At 42.2% G+C, this 27,528-nt stretch overlaps 1 protein-coding gene across 3 annotated transcripts in view; it reads left to right on the forward strand.

Annotated features, from left to right (window-relative positions):
* Positions 1-27,528, forward strand: part of COL24A1 (collagen type XXIV alpha 1 chain) — a 249,765-nt gene that overhangs the window by 33,991 nt on the left and 188,246 nt on the right. For all 3 annotated transcript variants that reach the window (XM_050962090.1, XM_050962091.1, XM_050962092.1), the window contains exons 4-5: positions 13,119-13,172; positions 18,383-18,436. In XM_050962090.1, coding sequence (XP_050818047.1) covers positions 13,119-13,172; positions 18,383-18,436 — 108 coding nt within the window. The remainder of the gene's footprint in view (positions 1-13,118; positions 13,173-18,382; positions 18,437-27,528) is intronic.

Below are 27,528 nucleotides of genomic sequence, written 5' to 3' on the forward strand. Positions count from 1 at the left end.
TGAATATGATGCCAGTCCTTCATTTTGTTGTTTTTTGCCCTTTGTAACAATATTTCTATAGTTATATCATTAAGTCCTTGGCTGTCATCAAGATGTTGTTAACTGTTGTTTTTAAAGATAAGGACATGTTATGACCACCAATAGATTGTGTTGAATTGGAAAGGATAATGCAAAAATTCCATAACAAGATTTCAGTCAGTCAGAAAAATCAAATCTGTTCTTTCACAAATAGCACTGAAATCTTCATGGGACATATTATTTATTCTTGGTACTACAATAGCACCTGGGGGCCTCAACCACAATCAGGGCCCCATTGTGCTAGGTGCTGTTCATACATGTAGTAGGAGACAATCTGTGATTCAGAGGTCTTGCAATCTAAATAGAGAAGACAAAGGAAATGTTAATATCCCCACTTTATAGAAGGGGAACCGGAAAATGCAGAAAAATTAAGGGTCTGATCTAGTAAACACTTAGGTATGGGCTTAACCTTAAGCATGTGAGTACTCCAACTGAAATAAATGGAATCACTTGCATGCTTAAAGTTAAATGTGCTTGGAAATGGATCACTTGATGATTACTTGTTCTATTCATTCCCTCTGGGGCACCTGGCATTGGCTACTGTCGGAGGATGGGATGCTGGGCTGGATGGACCTTTGGTCTGACCCAGTGGGTCCGTTCTTATGTTTTTATTTTCTTTGTTGGGTCATAGATCCTAAGTATCTTACCTCAAGGTAACCCAGAGGGAATCTGTGGAAGAGTCAGGAATTTAACCTAGATCTCCTGAGCTCCAGTCCAATGCCTTCACCACAGGACCATCCTTCTTCTCTGTGGGCCACTGGCACATGGGGAAAAATGTAGAGTTTGCTGCCACAGCAGGAGCTCCTGAAGGGAGCCTAGCCTTCTCTACAATAAGTTTTTGGAGGTGACTTGTACCAATGGGATCTCTGGAGAAATACAGCCTGTAAATCCAGAAGAACACAGGGACTGTCACTCTGATTGGCCCCTATTTCATAGGGAATGTTCTTTGCTCCCTCTCTGAGTCTTGTACACCTCTGAAGGAGCCAGTGATAATCTGGTTTTTATCTGTTCAGTCACATCACTCCATTTCCTCACTAAGGGTATATCTACACTACGAAATTAGGTCGAATTTATAGAAGTCAATTTTTTAGAAATCGATTTTATACAGTCGATTGTGTGTCGCCACTTAAGACCATTAAATCAGCGGAGTGCATCCACAGTACCAAGGCTAGTGTTGACTTTTTGAGCATTGCACTGTGGGTAGCTATCCCACAGTTCCCTCAGTCTCCACTGCCCATTGGAATTCTGGGTTGAGCTCCCAATGCCTGATGGAGCAAAAACATTGTCGCAGGTGGTTATGGGTAAATATTGTCAGCCCCCCACCCATGAAAGCAATGGCAATAAATCATTTCTTGCCTTTTTTCCTGGGTTACCCATGCAAACGACTTACCACAGCAAGCTTGGAGCCTGCTCATCTCTCTGTCACCGTACATCTCCTCAGTGCTGGCAGATGTGGTACTTCATTGCTACACAGCAGCAGCTCATTGCCTTTTGGCAGCAGACGGTGCATTACGACTGGTAGCCATCGTCATTGTCTCCTGGGTGCTCTTTTAGCCAACCTCGGCGAGGTCAGTCGGGGTCACTTGGGCAGACATGTGTGCTCCTGGCCAGCCTCAGTGAGGTCGGTCAGGGGCGCCTGGGCATAATGGGAGACTACGATGGCTAGCAGTCGTACTGCACCGTTTGCTGCCAGCCTAAGATGTATAAGAGAGATGGAGTGGATCAAAACAATAAAGAGACCAGATTTTTTTTTGTATTCATTTTCTCCCCCCTTCCCCGCCTGCCGTGAATTTTGAGCATTGACCTGCTAAACCCAGGGTTTTGAGTTCAATGCTTGAGGGGGCCATTCTGTGTGACAACCCTGTAAGCCAACCCTGTAAGCCATGTCTTCAGTCGCCCCTCCTTCCATCAGAGCAACAGCAGACAATCGCTTCGTGCCTTTTTTCAGAGTAGACGCCATAGCATGGCAAGCATGGAGCCCGCTCAGATCACCGCCACAATTATGAGCACTGTAAACACCACAGGCATTATTCTGCAGTATATGCAGAACCAGAATCTGCAAAAGCAAAACCAGGTGAGGAGGCGATGGCAGCGTGGTGACGAGAGTGATGAGGACATAGACATGGACACAGACTTCTCACAAAGTTTGGGCCCCGGCAATGTGCACATCATGGTGTTAATGGGGCAGGCTCATGCCATGGAACACCGATTCTGGGCCCGGGAAACAAGCACAGACTGGTGGGACCGCATACTGTTGCATGTCTGGGACAATTCCCAGTGGCTGCGAAACTTTCATTTGCATAAGGACACTTTCATGGACCTTTGTGACTTGCTTTCCCCTGCCCTTAAACGCAAGAATACCAAGATGAGAGCAGTCCTCACAGTTGAGAAGCGAGTGGTGATAGCCCTGTGGAAGCTTGCAACACCAGACAGCTACCGATCAGTTGGGCATCAATCTGGAGTGGGCAAATCTACTGTGGGGGCTGCTGTGATCCAAGTAGCCAACGCAATCAAAGAGCTGCTGATATCAAGGGTAGTGACTCTGGGAAATGTGCAGGACATAGTGGATGGCTTTGCTGCAATGGGATTCCTTAACTGTGGTGGGGCGATAGACGGAACCCATATCCCTATCTTGGCACCGGAGCTCCAAGCCAATGAGTACATAAACCAAAAGGGGTACTTTTCAATGGTACTGCAAGCACTGGTGGATCACAAGGGACGTTTCACCAACATCAACATGGGATGGCCGTGAAAGGTACATGACGCTCGCATCTTCAGGAACTCTGGTCTGTTTCAAAAGCTGCAGCAAGGGACTTTCTTCCCTGACCAGAAAATAAACCTACTCCTGAATGCCATGGCTCATGAAGCCATACGCAGGCAGCCTGGACAGTAGTCAGGAGCTGATCAACTATAGGCTGAGCAAGTGCAGAATAGTGGTAGAATGTACATTTGGATGTTTAAAAGTGTGCTGGCGCAGTTTACTGACTCGGATAGACCTCAACAAAACCAATATTCCCATTGTTATAACCTCTTGCTGTGGCACTCCACAATATCTGTTAGAGTAAGGAGGAGATGTTTATGACGGAGTGGGAGGTTGAGGCAAATCATCTGGCTGCTGATTACATGCAGCCAGGCACCAAGGCAGTTATCAGAGTACAGGAGGGCGCGCTGTGCATCAGAGAAGCTTTGAAAACCAGTTTCATGACTGGCCAGACTACGGTGTGAAAGTTCTGTTTGTTTCTCCTTGATGAAACACCTCCAATCCTTGGTTCACTCTACTTCCCTGTAATTCCTCCCCTCTCCCCTTCGATCACCGCTTGCAGAGGCAATAAAGTCATTGTTGCTTCACATTCATGCATTCTTTATTAATTCATCACACAAATAGGGGGATAACTGCCAAGGTAGCCCAGGAGGGGTGGGGAAGGAGGGAAACACCGGCTGTGGTGAGGGAGGAGGGAAGGACAAGACCTCACTGCACTTTAAAACTTATTGAATGCCAGCTTTCTGTTGCTTGGGCAGTCGTCTGGGGTGGAATGGTTGGGTGCCCGAAGGCCCCCCCCACCGTGTTCTTGGGCATCTGGGTGAGGAGGCTATGGAACTTGGAGAGGAGGGCGGCTGGTTACACCGGAGCTGTAGCAGTGGTCTGTGCTCAAACTGCCTTTCCTGAACCTCAGCCATACGCTGGAGCATATCAGTTTGTTCCTCCAGTAGCCTCAGCATTGCCTCTTGCCTTCTGTCACCAAGCTGACGCCACCTATCATCTTCAGCCTGCCACCTGTCCTTGTGTTCATATTGTGCTTTCCTGGACTCTGACATTGTCTGCCTTCAGGCATTCTGGTGGACTTTTTCAGTGTGGGAGGACTGCATGAGCTCAGAGAACATTTCATCGCGAGTGCATTTTTTTCGCCTTCTAATCTTCGCTAGCCTATGGGAAGGAGAAGATAGTGTGAGTGTTGAAACATTTGCAGCTGGTGGAGGAAAAAAAAGGGAGAGTGGTAGTTAAAAAGACACATTTTAGAGAACAATGGGTAGACTCTTTCACGGTAAATCTTGCTGTTAACATTACATAGCACATGTGCTTTTGGTACAAGGTCGCATTTTGCCTCTTATTGAGTGTATGCCAGTTTGGTGTGAGAGATTTTTCACGGCTTGCAGGCAGCCATGGTAAGACACACAGTCTTTTGGCTTCTTTAACCTTCATAACATGTGGGAATGGTTTCAAACAGCAGTGCCCTCATTTCCCATACCAGGCGTTGGCCATTTAAAATGGGTTGGCCATTTAAAAGGAGGAGAGCGCTGCGGTTTTTGGGTTAATGGGCAGCGCGCGCACACACACACACGCACACAAAATTCTCTGGGATGATCGCTTTACCCCTCCCCCCACCACATGGCTAACTGTGGGGAACATTTCTGTTCAGCCACAGGCAAGCAGCCTAGCAGGAACACCTCTGAATGTCCCCTTAATAAAATCACCCTATTTCAACCAGGTGACCAGGAATGATATCACTCTCCTGAGGATAACACAGAGAGATAAAGAACTGATGTTGTTTGAATGCCAGCAAACACCAGGACCATACACTGCCATGCTTTGTTATGCAATGGTTCCAGACTACATGCTACTGGCCTGACGTGGTAAAGTGTCCTACCATGGAGGATGGAATAAGGCTGCCCTCCCCAGAAACCTTTTGCAAAGGCTTTGGAGTACATCCAGGAGAGCTTTATGGAGATGTCCCTGGAGGATTTCCACTCCATCCCCAGACATGTTAGCAGACTTTTCCGGTAACTGTACTGGCCGCAAATGCCAGGGCAAACTAATGATTAAACACACTTTCTTTTAAACCATGTATAATATTTACAAAAGGTACACTCATCAGAGGTCCCTTCTCCACCTGGCAGATCTGGGAGGCAGCCTTGGGTGGGTTTGGGGGTACTGACTCCATGTCCAGGGTGAGAAACAGTTCCTGGCTTTTGAGGAAAACGGTTTCTCCACTTCCTTGCTATGAGCTATCTTCAACCTCCTCCTCATCATCTTCCTCATCCCCAAAACCCCCATTCCTGTTGCGTGCTACTCCATTAATGGAGTCAAAGCATAGGGGTGTGATAGTGGTGTCTGCACCCCTTAGAATGTCATGCAGCTCATCATAGAAGTGGCATGTCTGGGGCTCTGACCCGGAGTGGCCATTTGCCTCTCTGGTTTTTTGGTAGGCTTGCCTCAGCTCTTTAAGTTTCATGCGGCACTGCTGCGGGTCCCTGTTATAGCCTCTGTCCTTCATGCCCTTTGAGATTTTTTCAAATGTTTGGGCATTTCGTTTTTTTGAATGGAGTTCTGATACCATGGATTCATCTCCCCATACAGCAATCAGATCTCGTACCTTCCATCTGGTCCATGCTCGGGCTCTTTTATGATTCTGGGACTCCATCATGGTCACCTCTGCTGATGAGATCTACACTGAGCTGCAGATTGCCACGCTGGCCAAACAGGAAATGAGATTCAAAAGTTCACAGGACTTTTCCTGTCTAGCTGGCCAGTGCATCTGAGTTGAGAGTGCTGTCCAGAGCGGTCACAATGGAGCACTCTGGGATAGCTCCCAGAGGCCAATATCGTTGAATTGCATCCACACTACCCCAAATTCGACCTGGCAAGGTCGATTTCAACACTAATCCCCTCATCGGGAGGTGTACAGAAATCGATTTTAACAGCCCTTTAAGCTGAAAACAACAGCTTCGTCGTGTGGACAGGTGCAGGGTTAAATCGATCTAAAGCTGCTAAATTCGACCTAAACTCATAGTGTAGGCCAGGGCTAAGTCTGCTCCCTTGAACAGTAATTCACCTCCAAGCCAACACTCGAATAGATTCATGTGAGCCCCACCCCTAAAATCTCATCACTGGAAAACCTGAGAAGCAGCAGCAAAGAACTTTCAAAGTTCCATCACAGTATGAAAATGCTGACGAGACATGGAAAAAAAGTATTTTTTCATTATGTCATGGCTGGTTTAAACCTTTTTTTCAAGGATTCAACACAGAAATAATTTTCAGTCTATTAGAGTTGACAAGCAATAACTCGCTTTTGTGGTTTTCCAAGTCCTCAACTTTGCTTTAGCTTTGTAATCATCCACCCTAACCAACTCTTGCCTAGTATAATTAGGGCCACTTAAATTCCATGATCCCACAGCTATGGAATTCACCCTTTGCTACAGAAATTTAAGCTTTCATTTATGGACGGTGTATGGTCAGGCACCCTTTTCTTTAGTATTTTTTATAAATCTCAATAAAATACATAACTGCTAGTGGGTTTTTTTGTATTTGTGATTGAAAAAATCCCCTTCCAAATATAGATGAGTATAAATTGGAGCAATGTTGTCTTCCTGACTAAGAACTATCTCATTCACCTCAATGAGCTGTTGTATTGCAGTAACCCCTAGGGGCCTCAGTCATGGGCCAGGACCCCAATGCGTTAGGCAGTGTACAAACAGAGAACAAAAAGATGGTCCCTCCCCCAAAGAGGCTGTTGACTTGAAACATAAATATGACAATATAAGTAAATGTCGTCATTTTTAACTGTTCCACTGCTGGTCATTTTAATGGAAATTGAGCTAATGTGCTTATTGCACAATCTTAAGTCACCTGCCTTGACTGTCCAAATACCTCACGTCTTCAGTTTCTAAAACCTCCATCCTCATCTCTGCCATCTTATTGAAAATTTAGGGCCAGAATACAATAAGCAGAATTTAATAACAAAATAAATAATGGAAGATGTACTGTTATTATGTATTATTTATTTTCATACTTAATTAAACAAAGCCTAAATTTTTGAATTTACATGAAGCTGTGACAATTTCCAGTTCATTGCACTGGCTTGTGTTAGAAACCAGGGGATTTTGCTTTGAAATTCGGATCTAGTACACGATGCCTTGCATACAGTCCTCTGATGTTAATGGTACCACTTTAGCAATTCGGGACATTCTAGCTTGCCTAATTCGCCATGGAAGAGATTTCCAGAACTGTAAGAGAAGGAGATCAGTCACGCTATTGATTGGATACCCTCTGATTGTGGTTCATGATGCACTTCCATGCAATTCGTAGGGATTAGTGCTTGCCATTATTTTTGGCTGGACATTTTGAAAACGAAGTGGCATAAAAATAATCCTACATAATGCTGAAAGATTCTTTTATTTCAGAACTATACATTGCTTTGTCAGCACTTAGGTGTTTTACAAGATAGGCTAGGAGCCATAGTTGAAGTCAAACATAAATATGAATTCATTCACTTCTTAATTCTTCATTAAAAGGAAATGGCAGTGACTGGTTCCAACACCTTATTAAAAGAGAGAATCCTATCATTACTCTGCACATCAAACTTCCATTAAAGTCAGCAGGACTTCTGTGTGCTGAACTGTAACTGGACCACTATCTAGGATCTGATGCTGCAAATGCCAGCTACTGAGTCTAGTACTTACTGCTGTAGAACTACACCTGCTATTAAGCACTGTGTGTCTGATTCTGCACTAAAGCACTCAATCACAAAACTTCCCATTGGGACCCCAGATACTGCACCTCTGCGCCCATGAAGTCAGGGGACTCGTGGTGCAGGAGTTTGCCCTCATGAAGTCATTGGGGCCTGAGTGTTTGCAAGATTGGCCTCTAATTATTTGTGACTTTTGTAGTATTTCTCAACATCTGAAGGAAGCTTGCACAGTTTTTAGGTGCACAGTAAACTCAAGCATTTATTAGAAACATATATGAGGAGAATATACAAGAATTATTATTATGCCATTCCTATTAAACCAATTTATTATTTTCAGTTTGCATGTGTAGTACCATTTAGAAGGTCATGTACAATTATTATGTTGTTTGATGTACCAGACAATGATTTGGTTCATCATATCAAATGTAATATGCTATGCAGTTGTTTAATGATTAGTTACAGTTTATAATTATTGGAGGAAAGATTATTGAAACAAACCACCAATTTCCCTAGGTTGCGAATGTATCAGATTGACTCTGGAATTATTGACTTTGTGACTTTCGTTGACTGTGTAGAAGCTCCTGGGAGTCTCTGTGAGGGTATCTAGAACTAATTTTCTATGTCAGTATAAAAACAGAAGAAATAAGTTGGTTTGAAGCTGTAACTATTGTAACTACTTTCACAGGCAGTAGAATTCTGTGCAGTGGTGTAACTTCTTGCAAATAATTGAAAAACGATTATCGGCAAACTCTCCAATGGTCTCCACCAAATATACAATCAGTTAAGTTGTTGCTTTAGCTAAACAGGGGCATCAGTTTCCTAATACTGCTCCACTGTCAATTTGAAGTAGCAGCAGTTCAATTAAATCAATTAAGGAGTGTTTCTGTTGATAACTTAACCAACTGTCTAAACTGTTGGTGTAATAGGCTAGCAATGTTTGCCCGAAACACACTACCCTAGTAGCAAGTGATTATGTTGAGAAAGGTTTAAGTGGCTTCTGCTGACTCAAGTAGCAGGTGGCACATTATCCCACCTGGATGTAAGGTAGGCGATAATAAATATTTAGAGAGAAGCTCAATGCGGGGTGAGCTGAGCAGTTCTGAGGCAGGAAACTTAGGAGGGAGGTTTAAGTTCACACATCTTTATAAAGATTCTGGCTTCCTTAATGCAAGGTTCCAGGGATTGTTGGCAGTTGGTTTTGTCATAACTGCCAGATCTTTATGCCCTATGAAAAAAAATAATTCTTTTTATAGCATTCGTTGTCCTTAGACCAATAAAAGCAATTACTCATTATTTCATTAATTCATAAGTTGCCTAGTGCATAGCACATAGGTGCTATACAAAAGACGAAATGAAAAAGAAATCTTAAAAATTTAGAAGCCAAACAGGCCCAAATACACATCCACCCGCACCAAACAAATCTGGAACAAGGATCACGAAGAGATGTAAATAGTCATTAGTATTTTCATAAGGGCAAAATAGGGATTCCAGCTATCAAAACACTTTATTTTAAAGCAAATATAATCAATATCTGAAATAGGGTGCAGAAAGAGCTTCACATTACAATTAAAAAAGCAATGTACCATAACTTCAAAATATTTTACTTGTCCACCTTTTATGAAGAAATGTAGTTGACTCTTTCCCTTGTGTAGCCCCAGGATAACTTTCTATGCCTGGTGCATCGCCTAACTTCAGTGATTCAAAAAGGAAAGAAGAGGAAACAGTTTCTCCAGATGTAACAAGATGTGAAAACTCCAGGCTTTTTTTAGTTATATTTTTGGAACTTTCCCTCAACAAGAATGCCAGGTCAAGCTCTGTGTGTCTGTCTGCTCTTTTTTTATTCTTGGAAGTGAAATGCACTCAAATGCCTTGTCTGTGTTAGAGCAATTTGGCATGCTAACCAGTGCTTGTGTGATGGCTGCCATTTTGGCTGACTCATCGGGGAGTGAACTGGGGACTTAAAAGAGCTAAAAATATGAGCTGCTATAGCATGAGCTATAGAGCCAAGGGCCTATAGCCGCCAGTGTAACAGACTCACATCTTCCTCAGATCAGGCACTCATCAGTGGGTCAGGGTTCGTCCCTGTAGCATGCCTGTAATGCACCATATGTCCACACCTAACAGTCCACAGGCAATCGCATTAGCACTAAACTTGCTTTAGGCAAGGTTAAACACCCTGTTGACTTCCACCATGCCAACCTCTACCTGTACAATGCTAAGGTGTATGAGTGTTGCTATAATTGTAATCCTGACTGCACACAGTTTTCTTTCTACTGTGTCACAGTGCACTGGCTGCTACTTAAATGGCCTTCTTGGTCTACTCTCTTCACTTCATGAGGGTTGAGTTTGCTGGAAAACTACTACCTGTACAATTATCACTGTACGAGGGTTTGACCTCTTGTCCTATTATTACCCTGTATTCCTAGAAAGCCTTTTGAGGTCTCCTTGAAGCCACTATCTGCATTCTACTCCAGTAAAGACAATTGGTCTGTCATTGACTGATGTCCCTAGTCGATGTTGGCTTCTCTGCCAGTGAAGTTATCCTTCTATTTCAAAGGGCCATTTAGGGTACTGGGGTAAAAATCTGGGGATTGGTCCTGCTTTGAGCAGGGGGTTGGACTAGATGACCTCCTGAGGTACCTTCCAACCCTGATATTCTATGATTCATTTTTCCTAAGATTTAACATTTTTATTCTAAATTTTAATCATAATAAAATTATGCAGCAGAGGCTCATAAAAACCAATGGGAAGTGATGTGGATAGTGCTGTGCACAAACCATCTTTACATTTCCTAAACAGGTTGTTTATTGCCATCTCAGTCACAGTAGTAATCCTGGTGCTATGCTTCATCTCTCCCTCTGATTTTAAATAATTTTGAACAGCGTCAAGCAGTACAGTCAGAGCTATTTAATGTATTTTACCTAGTGCACAAGCTGAGTAATTGAGTTGTATGCAGGAGATCTTGGGGTGAGTTGGGGTTTTGGTTTAGGGAGTGGTAATGGAATCCTTCCCTCAGGCCACGTCCAGACTAGGAAATAAAATCGATTTTAGATACGCAACTTCAGCTACGAGAATAACGTAGCTGAAGTCGAATTTCTAAAATCGAGGTACTCACCAGTCTGGACGGGGCGGCATCGATGTCCGCGGCTCTCCGCGTCGATTCCGGAACTCCGTTCGGATTGATGGAGTTCCGGAATCGATGTAAGCGCGCTCGGGGATCGATACACCGCGTCCAGACTAGACGCGATATATCGATCCCCGAGCAATCGATTTTAACCCGCCGATGCCGCGGGTTAGTCTGGACGAGGGCTCAGATCATTCCATGACTGGTAGTGCAGAGTTAGGGCTTGCAGTAGCCTCTGGCTTCACCTCCACCCCCCAATTTCTCACCCTGCATACTGGGAAGCAGAGGCAGTGACCACACCAGTGAAAAACTGACACACACACAGGGGGACTGCCCGTTTGAAGTCCTAACATCTTGCCACTCACCTGCCTCTGCTGTGAAAGGGTATTGATTCTGCTACAGCCATGGCCCTCTTCACCTGCATGGAGATGGGAATTTGATTTGCTCTTAAAGGAGGAGGCCTGAATTCCACCCCATTACCATGCAACCTCACTGAAGTAGAATTGATGGCTTGCAGTGGAGCAGAAGCCAGTGCAGAATTTGTCCTAGAGTTCTCACCATAATTTGAGCTCAGATGAAACACTGCTTTTGCTTTCAGAAGTTAACAAGTCCAATGCAAAAGGAAAGGGATCTTTTTTAGGGTGTAAACATAGGGGTGCCGGGGCTCGACCCTCTCCGGGGAGGAGGGGAGCCACGCCGGCCCACTCTGCTCCGGTTGGCCCGGGAAGTTAGCCTGGCAGTCCTTGCAGTACTTGTCCGCCTGACGGGCAAGGGGCTCAGGCCCTTCGGCAGGGCGAGGCGCCGGTTCCTACGTCAGGACAGATAGCAACACAGAATCAGTAAGCTCAGGCCTGGGTCAGGGCTGAGCAACAGTAGCAGTTTTAAGGTTCAGCCCTAGGTCAGGGCAGGCAGCAAACGCTGAGTCAGTAGGCTCAGGCCTTTGGGCAGGGCTGAGCAACAGTACCAGGTTAGAGGCCCAGCCCTTGGGCAGGGCGGGCAGCAAACACTGAAGCAATAAGCTCAGTGATAACAATTATTGGCCTCCTCAGGCCAGGGAGAGGGGGAGTCTGCCACCCCGGAGTGGAGTGGCAGGGGGGGCGCAGGCCCTCCCACTCCACTGCGTCCCAGCCTGGGGCCCTAGCAGCGGCTGTCACTCCGCTGGTCAGTCAGTGGGGATCCTGGCCGCAACACACTGACATAGGCTCCGGCAATTCCGCAGCCTGACTGGGGTCGGCTGCCCCCGGGCTGCTTCCGTACTCCCCCTCGGGACCTACCTGGGTCCTAACGTCGGCCTCAGCGGGGTCCAAGAGCATAGGCTCATCACGACCGGGGTTGGGTGGTAGGTCCGGGAGCTCCTCGGGATACTCGGGCCACGGTAGCGCTGGCAGTTCCTCCGGGTAGCAGCAGGCACGGGGAAGCCCCGGCAGCTCCTCCTGGTAGCGAGCGCGGGGAAGCTCCGGCCAGTCCGGGTGGCTCCTCTGGGTCATTGGCATCTCCCAGTTTTGAGCTCTCGGAGGGATGTCTGTTCCCTCCGTCCACTGGGGCCTGACTGAGCTCTGAGGGCCGGCTTTTATAGTTCCAGGTCGCCGCCTGACCCTTTGAGGGGCGGGCTCGGAGCTCTGTAGCTCCGCCCACTCTGGCTTCTGCCGGGGCTCGACCCTCTCCGGGGAGGAGGGGAGCCACGCCGGCCCACTACATAGGGACAAAGCTATTACCTAGCTCAAACATGGTACTGTGCCTAATATTGTTACAATTATTTATGATCAAATCTATTTGCAAAGGTTACATCAGATCATAAAGCAGTATATGAATTTATTTGGTAAAAATCAAAATGCTTTCTCTTTGAAAGAAGTTATATCACTTCAAAAATATGAATGTAAAGAATCAAATAATGTGCTACCAATGATTCCTATGAGAAGTTCATAATTAGAAAGTCAAACAAGTCTTCAACCATGTCTGTGGTGTTTCTATTTCTTCGTCTTTCTTTTCTATGGGTTATTATTATTACTTAGTTTCTTATAATGATTAACTGTCTGAATTGCCTCAAATGATACATACATTGTTTGGGATGTAAATGCTTGAATTAGTATGCCTTGTTTTTAATTTAGTAAATTAACTGGCTTCTCTTTTTTTGAAATACATTGCATTTCCTTGTTTTTAGACTTTGAAATAGATTCTTTTTTCTGTAATCAAAATAAATGTATTTAAGTTATGCACTAAACTGAGACTTACAAGCCTTATGTGTAACATAATTTTAACCATGTCTCCAATTGGGAGCCAGATTGGGGAAAAGCACATTGTATCTTTAGTTCTGAGCTTTGCTTTCAAAATGAGAAGGTTTTGTAATCAGAAAATCAGCTGGGTAGCTGTAGGAGGGCTAGTCAGATTATGACCTGCAGCACAATGACTGGTCTGCTCTTACCTTAACTGTTTGGTTTTTGTCCCTGCAGGGTCCCCCTGGTCCTCCGGGTTTACCTGGTCTGTCAGGGAAGAGAGGTCCAAGGGTGAGTATAAGGACTATATTCTTCTATAGATGTATACCCGACATTGATAGTAAAACCAAACTTTGTATCATCATTTGACTGTAGAGTGTGTTCATATACTAGTCAGCAAGGAAGCTGTTGCTCTTTAATCTCAGCATATGATGGGCTAAAACAAACTAAGACAAGACAGATAAAATAACATGCATTTTACAATAAATACCTAGAGGAGATATTCTGAGTAAATGTGTCCAAAAACTGCTATTGAGTTTGCAATATAACTGTTATGCTGCTACTTGTAGCATTTTTATTTATTTAGTTAGTTAGTTAGTTAGTTAGTTAGTTTTTCATTGTTGCCATCTGTAGCTGAGAAGGTCAGGTTCATTTGCTTTTTGGAATGAAGGGGAGTGGGCTTCCCGGAATAGTGCATTCCACAGCTACAGACTGGAAAACAATGAAAGTGGAATTATCCTCTGCTGGCTAGAAAGAAAATTGCTCTAAGGATCTGCTTTAGTTTCTTGGTTTACAGCAACTCAATAAAAGCATAACTTCTGTGTCTGTAGCTTCTTCAAGTAACTTTTACCATAGCTAATACATCTTGATATATATATATATTGTGTGTGCACACATATATACTATAAAATGCTGAAGCCCTCTGGAAATGGCTGGGGAAGAATCAGGAATTTCTTACTGAAGGAAATCTGGGATTTTGGGCAACTGGAGAGGGTAGTTAAGGATTTGTGGGCTGGATGATCTAGAAGGCTGGGCAGGCTGGAGGGCAGTGGGTAGTCATGGGTTTAGGAATGGAGTGTGGTGTCTGACAGGGTTAAGAGATGGGACCTAAGATTGCTAGGATGGGTAGAAGTATTTGGCAGATGGTAGGATGGATCAGCTGATGTGAGGGAGGTATCTTAGGGAGGCGGGGTTTACTTGTGCTAGTGCTTGTGAACAAACATTTGAATATGCCATTGTTTGGTAGCATGTTGAAAACAAAATTTGCGTATTGCACAGCTTTATGCTCCTTAATGCTGTCTCACATTTGAAATGGATGGCTGGGAAGGAGGATATCATCAGCTGATTGAATTAGGTTTATGAAGAAAGGATTTAAAGCAAGTGGTGATCAAGGGCATGAACCAAAAATGTTTATCGACACCAGGAAAACAAAACAAGTCAGACTGTATCTTCCCCAAATCCAGACCCTGTCTAACTTCATTTCCTGGATTCACTCCTGGGGTCCTCCCTCAAGTTATCCTTTTATGCTGGAGCTTTTGCTAATGATGACATGACACAATAGCAGCAGCTGCTGCTGCCAGTTTTTATATATACTGCTTCTGTTCCAGGTTAATGCTGCACCTCCTGAAGGCCCCAGTCCTGTGCAGCAACTTCTCACCTGCGAGGAGTCCTGTTGGCTTCAGCAGGGCTACTCTGGCGCATAGATTTGTTCATGTTCAAGTTTCCAGGACTGGAGCCTAAATTAGTCACTTACTGGTGCCTAATAGTAATTACTGTCAGGCAGTGCCTGATTGCCATAGTGATCAAGCAGCCAAGAGGTAAAGATACTACTCTTTTCCCATCAGGTATAGACATTTCTTTCTCTATAGACTCAAAAAGGGGGAAACGAGCTAAGGCTTTTTCCTTTCTTTAGAAGGCACTAGTCTCTCCTCCTAAGTTTAGGCGAGCTGCAACCATACTGCATAAGCAAGTTATACAGCTGGTCTCTAAATACAGAAAAAAAAGGATAATTTCCTCTCGTGCCTGGATGAAAATTAGAACAGAACATTGCAGTAATTTGGAGGGTGGAGGGAAGTATTTAATTACCGTTCATGAATCGTCACCACTTGCCCATCTTTGTCCTTCCCCAGCCCGCTCTGTCCCTTCACTTCCTCACAAGAAGTTTTCCTAGTTCTGGGGAGGAACAAAAAACTAAAAATGGGTTGTTTAGTTTGGAGAAGAGAAGACTAGGAGGGGACATGATAACGGTTTTCAAGTACATAAAAGTTTGTTACAACAAGGAGGGAGAAGAATTGTTCTTCTTAACCTCTGAGGCTAGGACAAGAAGCAATGGGCTTAAATTGCAGCAAGGGCGGTTTAGGTTGGACATTAGGAAAAACTTCCCATCAGGGTGGTTAAGCACTGGAATAAATTGCCTAGAGAGGTTCTGGAATCTCCATCATTGGAGATTTTTAAGAGCAGATTAGACAAACACCTGTCAGGGATGGTCTAGATAATACTTAGTCCTGCCATGAGTGCAGCGGGCTGGACTAGATGACCTCTCGAGGTCCCTTCCAGTTCTATGATTCTATGATTCTATCTGCACATTTACTGGAGAGAGAAAAAGAGGAAGAGAGAGGGTAAAATGTTGTATGATAGGGCAGTTCATTGAGGATACCCTCACTCGATTCCTTAAAAAGAGAGAGTCCAAATAAACCACATGTTAAAAATGTAAAACCATCCTGTCACATGGCCAGTCAGAAAGCCCACCAAACTTGCTTGATTCCCTCTGATACCATTATAAAGGTAGAGGTGGGAGGTAGGAGTAAGGATCCTTTATATCTCTTGTATCTGTCTCTTTCAGATGCCTATTCCTTAACCTCTGATGGATGCAGTGCATTCTGTGGCACAAAGCTCCACAGTGTGAAATTTGTGAATTGAATGTGGAATTTATCATGCAAAAAATCATAATGGGAAGTGGGGGAGCTTGGATTAGAGAGGGGTGGCTAGCGTCTGGAGACAGGCTAGGTTGACAAAGGCCAGTTTGATTTATTAGTAACTGTGATTTAAATAGAATTTTAAAAGTGTACTTAAATGTTGCTGCAAAGACTAGTCCAGGTGATGGGCTAAGGGCCAGGAAAACTTCATTTTTGAAAAGTCATTGTTGCACTTTAGCTCTTACAGTGCCCATAAATAGCAGAATACCAGCAAGAGTTGATTGATGTTTTTTTATATTGAAAAATAGGTCCCAGGCCTTACTTTTGTGTGCTAAGCTTTAGGCTGATGTGAGGCTTTTATGGGCAAGATATAACATGGACTCCACAAAAGAGAGGTTTTTATTAGAAAATTCTATGTGTAGTATATATACATTATACACAGATGTGGTGTGATAGTCAGGTGGGTTATCTGAGCCTAGACCCACTGAAAACTTTGGACTTCCAGTCAAAGAAAGCCCTTCATCGCCCCTCCTGAACAGACATGGAGCCTGTCACATGACCTTCACCCAGGACTTTCTTCTGTCTCTTGAGTCATCTTTAGTCATACTGAGATGTACTTTGAGCTGTTGAATAGAGGCACCTGGGATCTAAGGAATTCTCTCCTTGCAGTGGCAGCACTCAACCATCAGCAATCAGCTGTGTGCTGCTTCACTTGCTGCTCAGTGATTGTTGTGTCAGTGACTCCTTCCCACTACTCCCAGCTGCATGAGGATCCTCCTGCCTCAGGCCCTGGTCTTCCCCAGGATTCCCGTGCTTTTCTCCCTCAGCCCTTACTCGTGCCTTGGTCCGATGGTCTCAGTAGTGACACCTTAGTTAAGAGTGATACATTTCCCTCAGGAGCTTGATTTTAACCACTTTTAACTTTGTTAGAAAAATTCCTCACAGGGGGTCTCTGCACAGAGGAGACTTAAAAAATAAAATGTGGAGTGTATCAGCCAAACTGAGTCTGAGATAGGGAACGTCAAGAAAATAAATGAGTTTTCAGGATTTGAAACAAATTATTTTTGTTGTTCACCCATATCTCCAGAATGACTTGTTTTATACTGTTTTATCTGAGATGTATGTTAATTGTCAGAGGGCGGAATTCCTAGGGCAACTTTTATTGAGCAGAAATACCACTGCGCTCTCCCATGTTGTTATGGCATTTCCTCGACCCTAGCAAAACAAACAAACAAAGCTCTAAAAACTTTCTGAGCCATTTCCCCACTAATTATTTTGGCACCTTCAGTAGCAGGTTTCCTCTTTCTTGTAAATCCCTGAGAGAGACCTGAAAGCTGCCTGTGTGCACATTAATCTCTCAAAGGGGGCTGGGATCAGCATTTCCATTTAGTTATGTCAACATGGTTATTCGCTGGAGGAAGCATTAAACTGTGAGGCTCTCAGTGCTAATGTGCAGTATAATTGGTAAACGCTGAGTCGTGAGGGAAAAGTAAATGTTATGATGGCTGTCTTAACAGTTCATTGAATTTCTATTTTATGTTTTGAGAGAGTTAAAACAGATTCTTATTATTTCTGGTACCTCTGATAAACTCTTTGGGTGAAATTCTGGCCCCCCCTTGAAGTCAATGAAAGTTTAGCCATTGACACCAGTGGGGACAGGATTTTATTCTTCAGGTTCTTCCATGTGTAATAGATGAATAGATACTGACAATCATTGTGATGACCATTTCACCCACTGCCCAATTCTACAAGGACTGGCTTCAATGAGAGTTGAAAGTGCTCTGGACCTTGCAGGATCAGATACCCAGTGTTGAAACCTTTTAACTTCTAGTATGGATGGCCTGGAAACATTTTTTTGGCCCATTGCAGGAAGTATTATAGATCCAATGTTTCACCAGTTCTGTTGTTGACAATCACTGTCAGCAGTGTTTGTTTTCCAACCACAGATGGGTCAATTTAGCCATGTACTCCTGATATTCTTTGCATGGAACTCTCATTGAAGTTAATGGATGTTGATCATATAAAAGTCAACTTTGACTCTCAAAAATGTCAGCCTTTTAGGCCATTGATCTGGAGAATTAATTGTTCCAATTCCTTACTGCATGAACTTTATATACTGTACGTAGGGATACATCAGTAATGTGATGCTTAGGATTTCCTTTTATCCCAAACATCGTATGATATTCTATGGCTGAAAAGTCATCGTCACAATGAGCTTGCTCTAATATGCATGTCCTGAATTACCTGGGAGCCCAGTGAAAAGTTAATGACTAAGACTGTCAAAGGAGTCTATGGGTGTTAGAGCAGCAAAGAGTCTAGTGGCACCTTATAGACTAATAGATGTATTGGAGCATGAGCTTTTGTGGGTGAATACCCACTTCATCGAATGCATGTAAGATGCTCAATTCCCATTTAATCTCAGTGGGGAATTGACACTGATTCCCTTAGGTGCCTTTGAAAATCCTGGGCAATGATTTTAGATGGAACAGTGATCCTTGAGGATGATTCGCTGTACAATATTTCCGCAAAGTAATGAATATTGTTTGGTGTAGTTCTGAATAATCCTGCTCTTTCTCGTTTTTATAGGGTATTCCAGGGCCACATGGGAATCCAGGTTTGCCAGGGCTGCCTGGTCAAAAGGTGAGCTAACTTAACCACACTGCCATAAGCATTATTTGAACTTCCAGATGTCTAACTTTTTGGAAGTCCTAGAGTTTGCTTCCATTAATAGTAGTAATTAATTTTATTTGGTTTACAAATGGAGAGCACAGCTATAAACAGTTTTTAAAGAAATGTAACCAATAAAACTTAAACCAAGATCAAAAGAAAAATAGCCAGTTTCACAGGAGAAAATGATGCATGTGGAATGATGGCCTGGAGGCCTTTACTCATGTGAGTATTCTTTGCTTTCCAAAGGATTTTGATTGAAATCAATCCAACTACTTGGGTGAGTCAGAATTATTCTAGTGAGGCATTTGCAGGATTGGACATTTAATCCTGGCGGTAACCTTTTGCTTTGGTAAAAAAAAATAATAAAAAAATAGACCAAGTCACTCTCCATAAATACTTCTATTTGCTGTCAAGATTTCACCTGTCTGATGGCATTTAACCGCTCTAACTTTCAGAGTTTGTTGGTTAAATGATAGAATAAGAACTATGGAACCTAGATTTGATATTGCAAATTTAAGAAAAAATATTCAGCCATAAACTCAGTTAATAACTTTCAAACCTGAGTTACAAAGGCCACTTAAATACCAGCAGGCAGATTTGTTCAGTTGCAAAATGCCTTCAATTCAAATTTAGTTTTAACAATCTGATAGATACGTTAGGAAAAAACATGATGCTTTAGTGTGACTCCTTATGGCAGGAATCTGACCTGTAGTGACAGGTGTTAAAAACTACTCTAGGCCATGAAAATATATCAAATAAAGCTTGTGATGTTTGACATTGTAAAACAAAGTGGCTTTGTGTTTGCTATGTGCCCTTTTGTTAGTATCTAATTTTATTACAACCATTAAACGTAATGATTTCCATAACTTGGTTTTATGCAAACTGGGCAATAGAGAAGTGTAGACCACTGTTACTTGAAATAACTGTAGCTAGCTACTCATAGGATTTATTTCATAATATATATTTCCTTTTGTTGAGTCATACCAAGATTCTGAGTGTTTATCTACTCTGTAGTTGAGTTCATGGTTTTAAAAAATGAAGTATCAGAGGGGTAGCTGTGTTAGTCTGGATCTGTAAAAGCATCAAAGAGTCTTGTGGCACCTTATGGACTAACAGGCTTATTGGAGCATAAGCTTTCATGGGTGAATACCCACTTCGTGCATCCGACGAAGTACATACATCCCACGAAGTGGGTATTCACCCATGAAAGCTTATGCTCCAGTACGTCTGTTAGTCTATAAGGTGCCACAGGACTCTTTGCTGCTTTTAAAAAATCAAGTAATTAATAAAAATTAATGTATTTTCTAGGCTTAGCTATGAAAGCTACATTTTCTTGTTGGTCACAATTTATTATTGTTAATACTGTATCATTATTTTATGCAGAGGGGGCTAGAGCTCCACACAACTGCAGTTTTACTGTAAAATTACAGTATCATAATATTTTAATTAAATAGAAGTAAGCCAGATCCTCACCAAGTGTAAACTGGAGAAGCTCCACTGAGGTCAATTGACCCATGCTGATATACACTAACTGAGACTGAAGACACTTGGGTTTAATCTTAGAACACACAAGATCAAATGTAATCATTTTCTGGCAATAACATCACAATGGGTTTTATTCTCCCCTCAAGGTACATGTGTATCTCCTATCTACATTGAAGAGTTACACATGTGCTTCAGGAATGGAATTTAATACATTTATAGCTTCCTAGATTGTCACTCATGGCTTTAAACCGAAGGTCAGGTTTTGTCCCTCTGTGTGTGCCAGCAGCTTCCATTGACATGTTTATAGTTTAGGGTCCTTAGCATGTAACCTTAGATACTTGGCCTAGGGATATAAGGTGGTCTCAAATCACCAAAGCATGAATGAGTTTTTGGCAATTTTCCTAGCTATCATAAAAAAGAACTATTTCAAGAAAACGGAGTGTGTGGATTTTGGCACTGTTATAGCTGCATTGTAATGCTAAATAGATTAAATACTTATATATTTTATTTTACCTTCACAAGATGGTTTATAGTTCCTTGTTCCTGCTTCACAACTGAAAACTATATATAATGATGACTGATTGTTTCTAAGTTAAAATGACAAAGAATTGTGTATGCTTTATTGGGGAAATAGCATTTGGCAAAATATAAAAGGGAACATATTTTAACTGGCTAAAAACCAGCTGCAGCTTTTTACAAATAACTTTTTTAGTTCAGTCTGTCTGAATTGTAAAAGGGAAGCAGGACACTGCTCTCTTGGCGATGGTGTTAGCCAGAGGAGGATCAGGGCCAACATGTATCCTTTCAAATGTATCATTTCCAATAATAGTTATCAACTTACACTTATTCCTATTCACTCCATCACCCAAACTTATCACCTGATTAGTGCCTATTGAAGTCAAGGGGAGTCTTTCCACTGACTTGAAAAGGCAGAGAGTGAACAGGACTTGCACTTGGGTCTCCATACCAAAAGAAGCAAATATGAAGGATTTGGGGCTAGAAAAGGAGGGTGGAAAGATAATGGTGTGAAGAGATTTGATGGGAAAGAGAAGTCAATAATAATAAACATAAGTAAAGGGACAAAGGCTGGTCCCCCAGTCCTGCAATTCATTGTGCACTATCAGACTGCTGCACCCACGCACAGCCATGCTGAAGGAATGGATCTCTGCAGGGAGGGGAACTGTCTTTTCACATGCAACAAAGTGCAGAATTGAGGCCAAAATCAGAAAGTTTAATGTATTGAAAAGAGAGGAGAAAAAACCCTGAAAGATCTTAAAGGAATGAGAGAATATTTATTTAAAAAAAAAAGACCTGGATAATTTACTGGTAGTTTAAAAAAAAATCAAATGTCCCCAGTTCTGGCTGGGGAGGAATTAGTAGCACCCAACTCCTTTTGAATGCCCTGAATCCTTTTCATTTTGGTTTTGAAAAGCTGGCAGTGTCAAACAGTGGATTTTTTTTAATAGTTGTCTCATTGCATATAATCTGGCTATATGCCAGAAAATCTATAGTCATCCTTCACCCTAAGTAAATAGCTTTGTCTGAGACTACAGTTTAATTTCAAGATCCAGTCTGTGCCTGCATTTGACAGGAACTTAAACATGCTGCTGGTATCTGTCATGTCATTTCTCTCTTTAGGCCAGACTCTTTTGTGTAGAGTATTGACATTGTTCACCCACATGCCACTCCATACACCACTATTTATTGACATAACACATCAATCCTTACTATACTTTAATGGCTACAGTGAAGTATGGAATTAAATGAATAGGAGAAGTTGAGCCAGTTTACTGAGGAAGGAAATAGAAATATGTATACAAGCGGTGATTGTACAGAGGCTTAGCTATTACACAAGGCAGTAATTATATGTAGTTTTTTTTGTTTTCATAAAGTTTGTTGCATGGACAATGAATTCATTTAGCTGTAATAGATTCTGTGGTGATGATGCAAAGGTAAAATGCAGTGAATCATTGGATTCACCACTGCATTGCACTTCCTGTAGTCAGTTAAACCTGTGCAAAATGGTCATAAAGTGAATGGAGGAATCTGATTTGAAGCATTTTATACCCACTTTGCATGAGAGTAAATTATTACACAAAGTGCAGGGCAGATCCACATCACCCTGTCCTGTGAAGAAACCTGCCCAGATGGGTTAAAGGGAGGGTTTGGACTCTGTGAGGTTTACGTGGTGGGAAGGGTTAGGAGGCTGCAGATTTTAGGGACTGCAGTCCCTCTGAACCCTATACATCTGTGGGATATATTGAGGAATGGCCTTCCCCTTCCACACAGTGGCAGGAAACATCTTGGATGGATCCCCCTTCCCACCTGGCATCATGGCTCCTTAGAGCCTACCTTTATTTATATGGTTAACTAGTGTACTGATTTCTTCTGTCTTAAAGCTGTTAAAAATTAGCAAACTTCTATTTGGTAATTTTCTTGGCTTCACAACTTTGTTTTTTTATGGGTTAGTAGTAAGAAAATGGTGAAATAGAAGGGGTATGTGATTTGTCTGACAAGAGGAATTCCTGAGAGCTACCAACACAAGACTAATTGCAAAATCATTGTCTTATGAATTATTTTTAGAAGAACTGTGTTTATCGCAGGAATATCTATCTTCTGTTTGACACTGGCAAGTTTTCATTTCTGCTTGCAATATGGCCTTTCCGTTGTGCCACGCAAGCTTTGCTGTCATTAGAGAGATGCTAATCTTTATCACAGTTAAAGCACTATTCCTCAATAACCCTGGGAAGGTAAGTACTGTGTATAGAGTCTGTCTCATCTTCAGTTGGAAGACTTGACACGCTTATAAACACAACTCAAGCATTCTCTGAGCAGTCATAACAAAGCAATACTAGAAAATGATTTTGAAGAGAAAATAGGCCAGATCCTGAGGGGTAGTGCAGCTGGTTTCTGTCTCACCATGGGTGGACTTTGGCTGTAAGCCCAGTCTAAACAACTGAGGGAGGAGCACCATACAGCAAGGAAGAGTCTTCACTGGTATATGGTACTTTTATGCCATACTCCCTCTTTCCTGCTAACGTAGCAGGGGAGAGTGGGCATGGGCAGGATATCCCTGTGCCATAACAGTTCCAGGCTGTGTTTTCTGCTCTTTGTTGCTGTTACAGGCCAGTGTAAGTCACAACCCACCCTGAGGCTTAAATCCTGTTCTTTCAGAGCTCAAGTGCATGGCAGCATTAACACTTGGAAGCCTAATTGTTTTAGAATTAGGATTATCTCTCTCTCTTGCACACACACTCAGCCTGGGCACTTTTTGCAATTATCAGATACAAGTTCATTTTTCCAGAACCCAGTAGCTGAACAGTGGCTTGGCTGGTTTTCTCGATCAGAGAAGTATTTATTTTGGGCAGTTTTGTGTTAGTGGATGCAAAGAAATGTAGAGAGTCATGTGATGTCAGTGCTACAGAGCAAGGGCTTCTTGAAGAAGAGATGTAATTTGCAGTTGTTAACATAAACCCCATCTTGATTGGGACTTTTTTCTGACATAAGGGCCTGCCCAATTTGTAAATTGGCACAATGCCACTCTAACAGATGGGCATGAATGTAGGCCACACACACACACATTACTTCAGTGGCTGAGGGCAGAATTCACTGCTGAGAATGCCTGAACAGCTGTCCATACTGTTTTTAGTTACTTATAAATAAAGGGCATGTGCCATCTTTAATCCAACTCTGATCTGGACTAGCTTTAGTCATAAAAAATAATTTCCTTGGCTATAGAAGAGAAATTCTTGGCGAGGCTGAACTAGCTGAGTATGGAGCAATCCATTATTATATAGTTTTCAGCTTCAAGGCCAAAGGTTACCTCTGGTCTGTACAGTTTCGATATGACGAGGTCAATGGAATGTAACCATATGTACTGTGTGCAGCATTTAGTATAATTAAAACCAGTGGCGATTACTTGTGCTGTATTTTAGCTTAAAATAATTGTTTTTAAGAATAAGATAAAGAAAGTACAAGTATGGTCTCAGTCTAAATATTTAAACTTTCCAAATGCCCAGCTTTGATACAAATGAAGCAATAAACTAAGATAATTGTGTAGAGAGGTTACCTGTAATAGGAATTATCTAGCCAATAGTGGTTCTCGATCCACCTGCTGGAGTTGTGGGTCCCCAACATTGGTGAGTCTGTCAGTAACAGAGAGCACTGCAGTGCCAGCCACCCAGAATCCCAGCTATATTGGAGGACTGAAGCTAGATTGCACAAACTAAAATAGTGGCCAGGGCTGGGCTAGCCAGGAGATCTGCTGAGTCAGTACTTCTCCCAGGGACCTCTGTTACTGAGGTTTCTATGAAATCTGCAACTCCAGAAGAAGTCAATCAGAGCTTCCGTCATTCAGGACTTCTGGAAAATTGGGTCTTAAGTTTGTCAAAGACATTGCTCTTTGTCCAGTTGATAATATATGACAGTGGCCAGCAATGCTGTTGTGTTTCCCCAAAATGTTTTGGGGACATCAAAAACATTCATATAAAGAGAGTTTTCAAATGGTTGGTGGAGTTGATGGTAAAGTGACTCACATTATAGGACACAACTGGGTTTTCATAAGAAATGAGTGTTAGATAAAAGGAAGCTCAGATACCTGGAGTCCTAACAGTTTCAACACAAAGGATGTCTTTGTGATTCAGCTGAAGAGCTCCAGTTAAACAACATCTGACTAAATGAGGTTGAGTTGAGAAGAATCAAATGTTAAGTGAGGCCACATTCAAGGTTAACTGGCCAAAGAGTCAATGAACATAAGTTGTTGTCTTGGTGGCAGAGGTGTGAAAGGCTGTGGAAAAGGAGAGATCAGTCTGGAGGAACTCCCATTCCCTTGTGGAAAACATTTCTGCATGTAGAGGGCATGATTTGGTTATGTCATTCAAGTCAGCAGGGCCTGATACTATTTACCACAGAGTACTGAAGGAATTAGCTGAAGAAATCTCGGAGCCACTGGCAATAATATGTGCAAACTCCTGAATGACAGGACAGGTCCTGGAAGTCTGCAGAAGGGCTAATGTAGTGCCCATCTATAAAAAGGGAGGGAAAGCCAGGGAACTATAGACCAGTCAGCCTGACCTTGATACCTGGGAAGCTATTAGAGCAATGTATAAAACATTCAGTTTGCGAATACCTGGAGGATGAAGGGATAATCACTAAAAGCAACATGGATTTATTGAGAGCAAATTATGCCAAACCAGATTGATTTCCTTCTTTGACACGTTAACTGGTTTGGTTGATAGCAGGAATATGGTGGTTATAATATATCTGGACTTCAGCAAGGCTTTTGACACAGTCCCACATGACATTCTGATAAGTAAGCTCAAGAAATGCAGACTCAGCAGAACTACCATTAAATAGATACATAATTGGTTAAACAACTGCAAACAAAGAGTAACTATTAATGGAATGATGTTAGATTGGAGGGAGGTCTTAAGTGGGGTTTCATAGGGATGTGTTCTGGGTCCATTGTTATTTAACATCTTTGTTAATGACTGGGATGTAGGAATAGAGAGCATACTAATCAAATCTGCAGATGATACAAAGTTAGGCAGGACTGCCAATACTTCAGAGGATAGAGATAAAATTCAAAGAGATCTCGATAAATTGGAGAACTGGGCTACTGACAACAAAATGAAATTCAACAAAGACAAATGTAAGGTGCTACACTTAAGGAAGAAAAACCAAATGCACAAACACAGAATGGGGGATAACTGGCTTGTTAGCAGCACTGCTAAGAAGGATTTAGGAGTTGTGGTGGATCACAACCTCAACATGAGTCAGCAATGTAATGCTGTTGCAAAAAAAGCAAATGCAATTTTAGGTTGCGTTAACTCCTGCATGTACCACTCTACTTAACACTGGTTAGGTCTCAGCAGGAGGACTGTGTCCAATTTTGGTCACTGATGTAAAGAAACTGGAAAGGATCCAGAGACGAGCAACAAAGATCATCAAAAGGATGGAATGCAGGCCATATGCGCAAAGAATGAAGGAACTGAGTATGTTTAGTTTGGAAAAGAGATTAAAGGAGGACATGATAGCAGTCTTCAAATACTTGAAAGGCTGCCATAAAAAAAGATGGAGAAAAGTTGTTCTATCTTGCCATAGCAGGCAGGACAAGAGGCGATGGCTTCAAAGTACAGCATAGCAGATTTAGATTAAATCTCAGGAAAAGCTTCCTAAGTATAAGAACAGTAGGACAATGGAGCAGATGCCTCAGAAGGTTGTGGAACTCCTTCAGTGGAAGTTTTTAAAAGGAGTCTGGATAGCCATCTGCCTTGGTTGGTTTAGATACTACAAATCCTATACCTTGGCCAGGGATCCCATCTAACCCTACAATTCTATGACTTCTAGTCAGGAATGACTCATAACCTGCCAACTTGAACCTAGGACTGTTGGATTGCTCTCTCTTAGTTTCTCCATCCTTCAGGGCTCTGTGCTATTTTTAGGAAGTATTGGATGTATGAAAAAAAGATGGCAGAGGCTACTATTTCTGATAACATTTAGGGGTCAGCAACCTTTCAGAAGTGCTGTGCCGAATCTTCATTTATTCATACTAATTTAAGGTTTCACATGCCAGTAATCCATTTTAACATTTTTAGAAGGTCTCTTTCTATAAGTCTATAATATAGAACTAAACGATTGTTGCATGTAAAGTAAATAAGGTTTTTAAAATGTTTAAGAAGATTCATTTAAAATTAAATTAAAATACAGAGCCCCCAGGATCAGTGGCCAGGACCCAGCAGTGTGAGTGCCACTGAAAAGCAGCTCGCATGCTGCGTTTGGCATACGTGCCATAGATTGCCTACCCCTGATTTAGAGAAAACATGGAACCATGAAGGACTGGTGGATTATTTTCAATTGACAATAACGTTCTTCTTTTAAACTCAGGCTAGAAAACTGTTAAGTTAATGTGCTGTCTTTTGTAAGCCTGGTCAATGGGAATGCTTCAGTCTCTTCTAATGCAGGCAGTTTACTACTTCTGAAGGTTAATTTATTACCTGGGAACAAAAAGCAATTGACTTCAAAAAGTTGTGACAAGCACGCAGACTTCTCAGACTCTCAGGGCAATAAAAACAGGTAGTGACACTTGAAAGAGATGGGAAAGTAAAGTGTAGCATGCTGCAGAACTTAATTATGTGGGAACACAACAAGCTATGAAATATGGCATATGAAACATAGCCATATGTTTTCCTTATGCGAGACAACATTTTTCTATTGCCAGAATATGTGAAAAGCCATATGTATATTTATGCAATTTATTCCCCCAATAAAATGTCCTCTGCCTGCCACCTGAACATCATATTTCCCCTTTAGAAGTATCTACATTGTTTGTAAGGAATGTAACTCCAAATCTTGCATTTTTGAAGCAACAAATGAGCAACTTCACACTAGCCTTCAGAGAAAATTATTTCCATGTTGCATCATGGGGTAATTCTAGTGAGTTTTATGACAAACTTTGTTTTGGGGGGAATATGCCATGAATGAAAAATTGCAACCGACTACATCTCAATAGCATCTTTCAAGGACACTAAATTAAAGGATAGGAACAAAGAACTGAACAGAAATAGAAATGACATCAC

This window comes from Gopherus flavomarginatus, chromosome 7 (assembly GCF_025201925.1).
Source record: "Gopherus flavomarginatus isolate rGopFla2 chromosome 7, rGopFla2.mat.asm, whole genome shotgun sequence".
NCBI classification, from domain to species: Eukaryota; Metazoa; Chordata; order Testudines; family Testudinidae; genus Gopherus; species Gopherus flavomarginatus.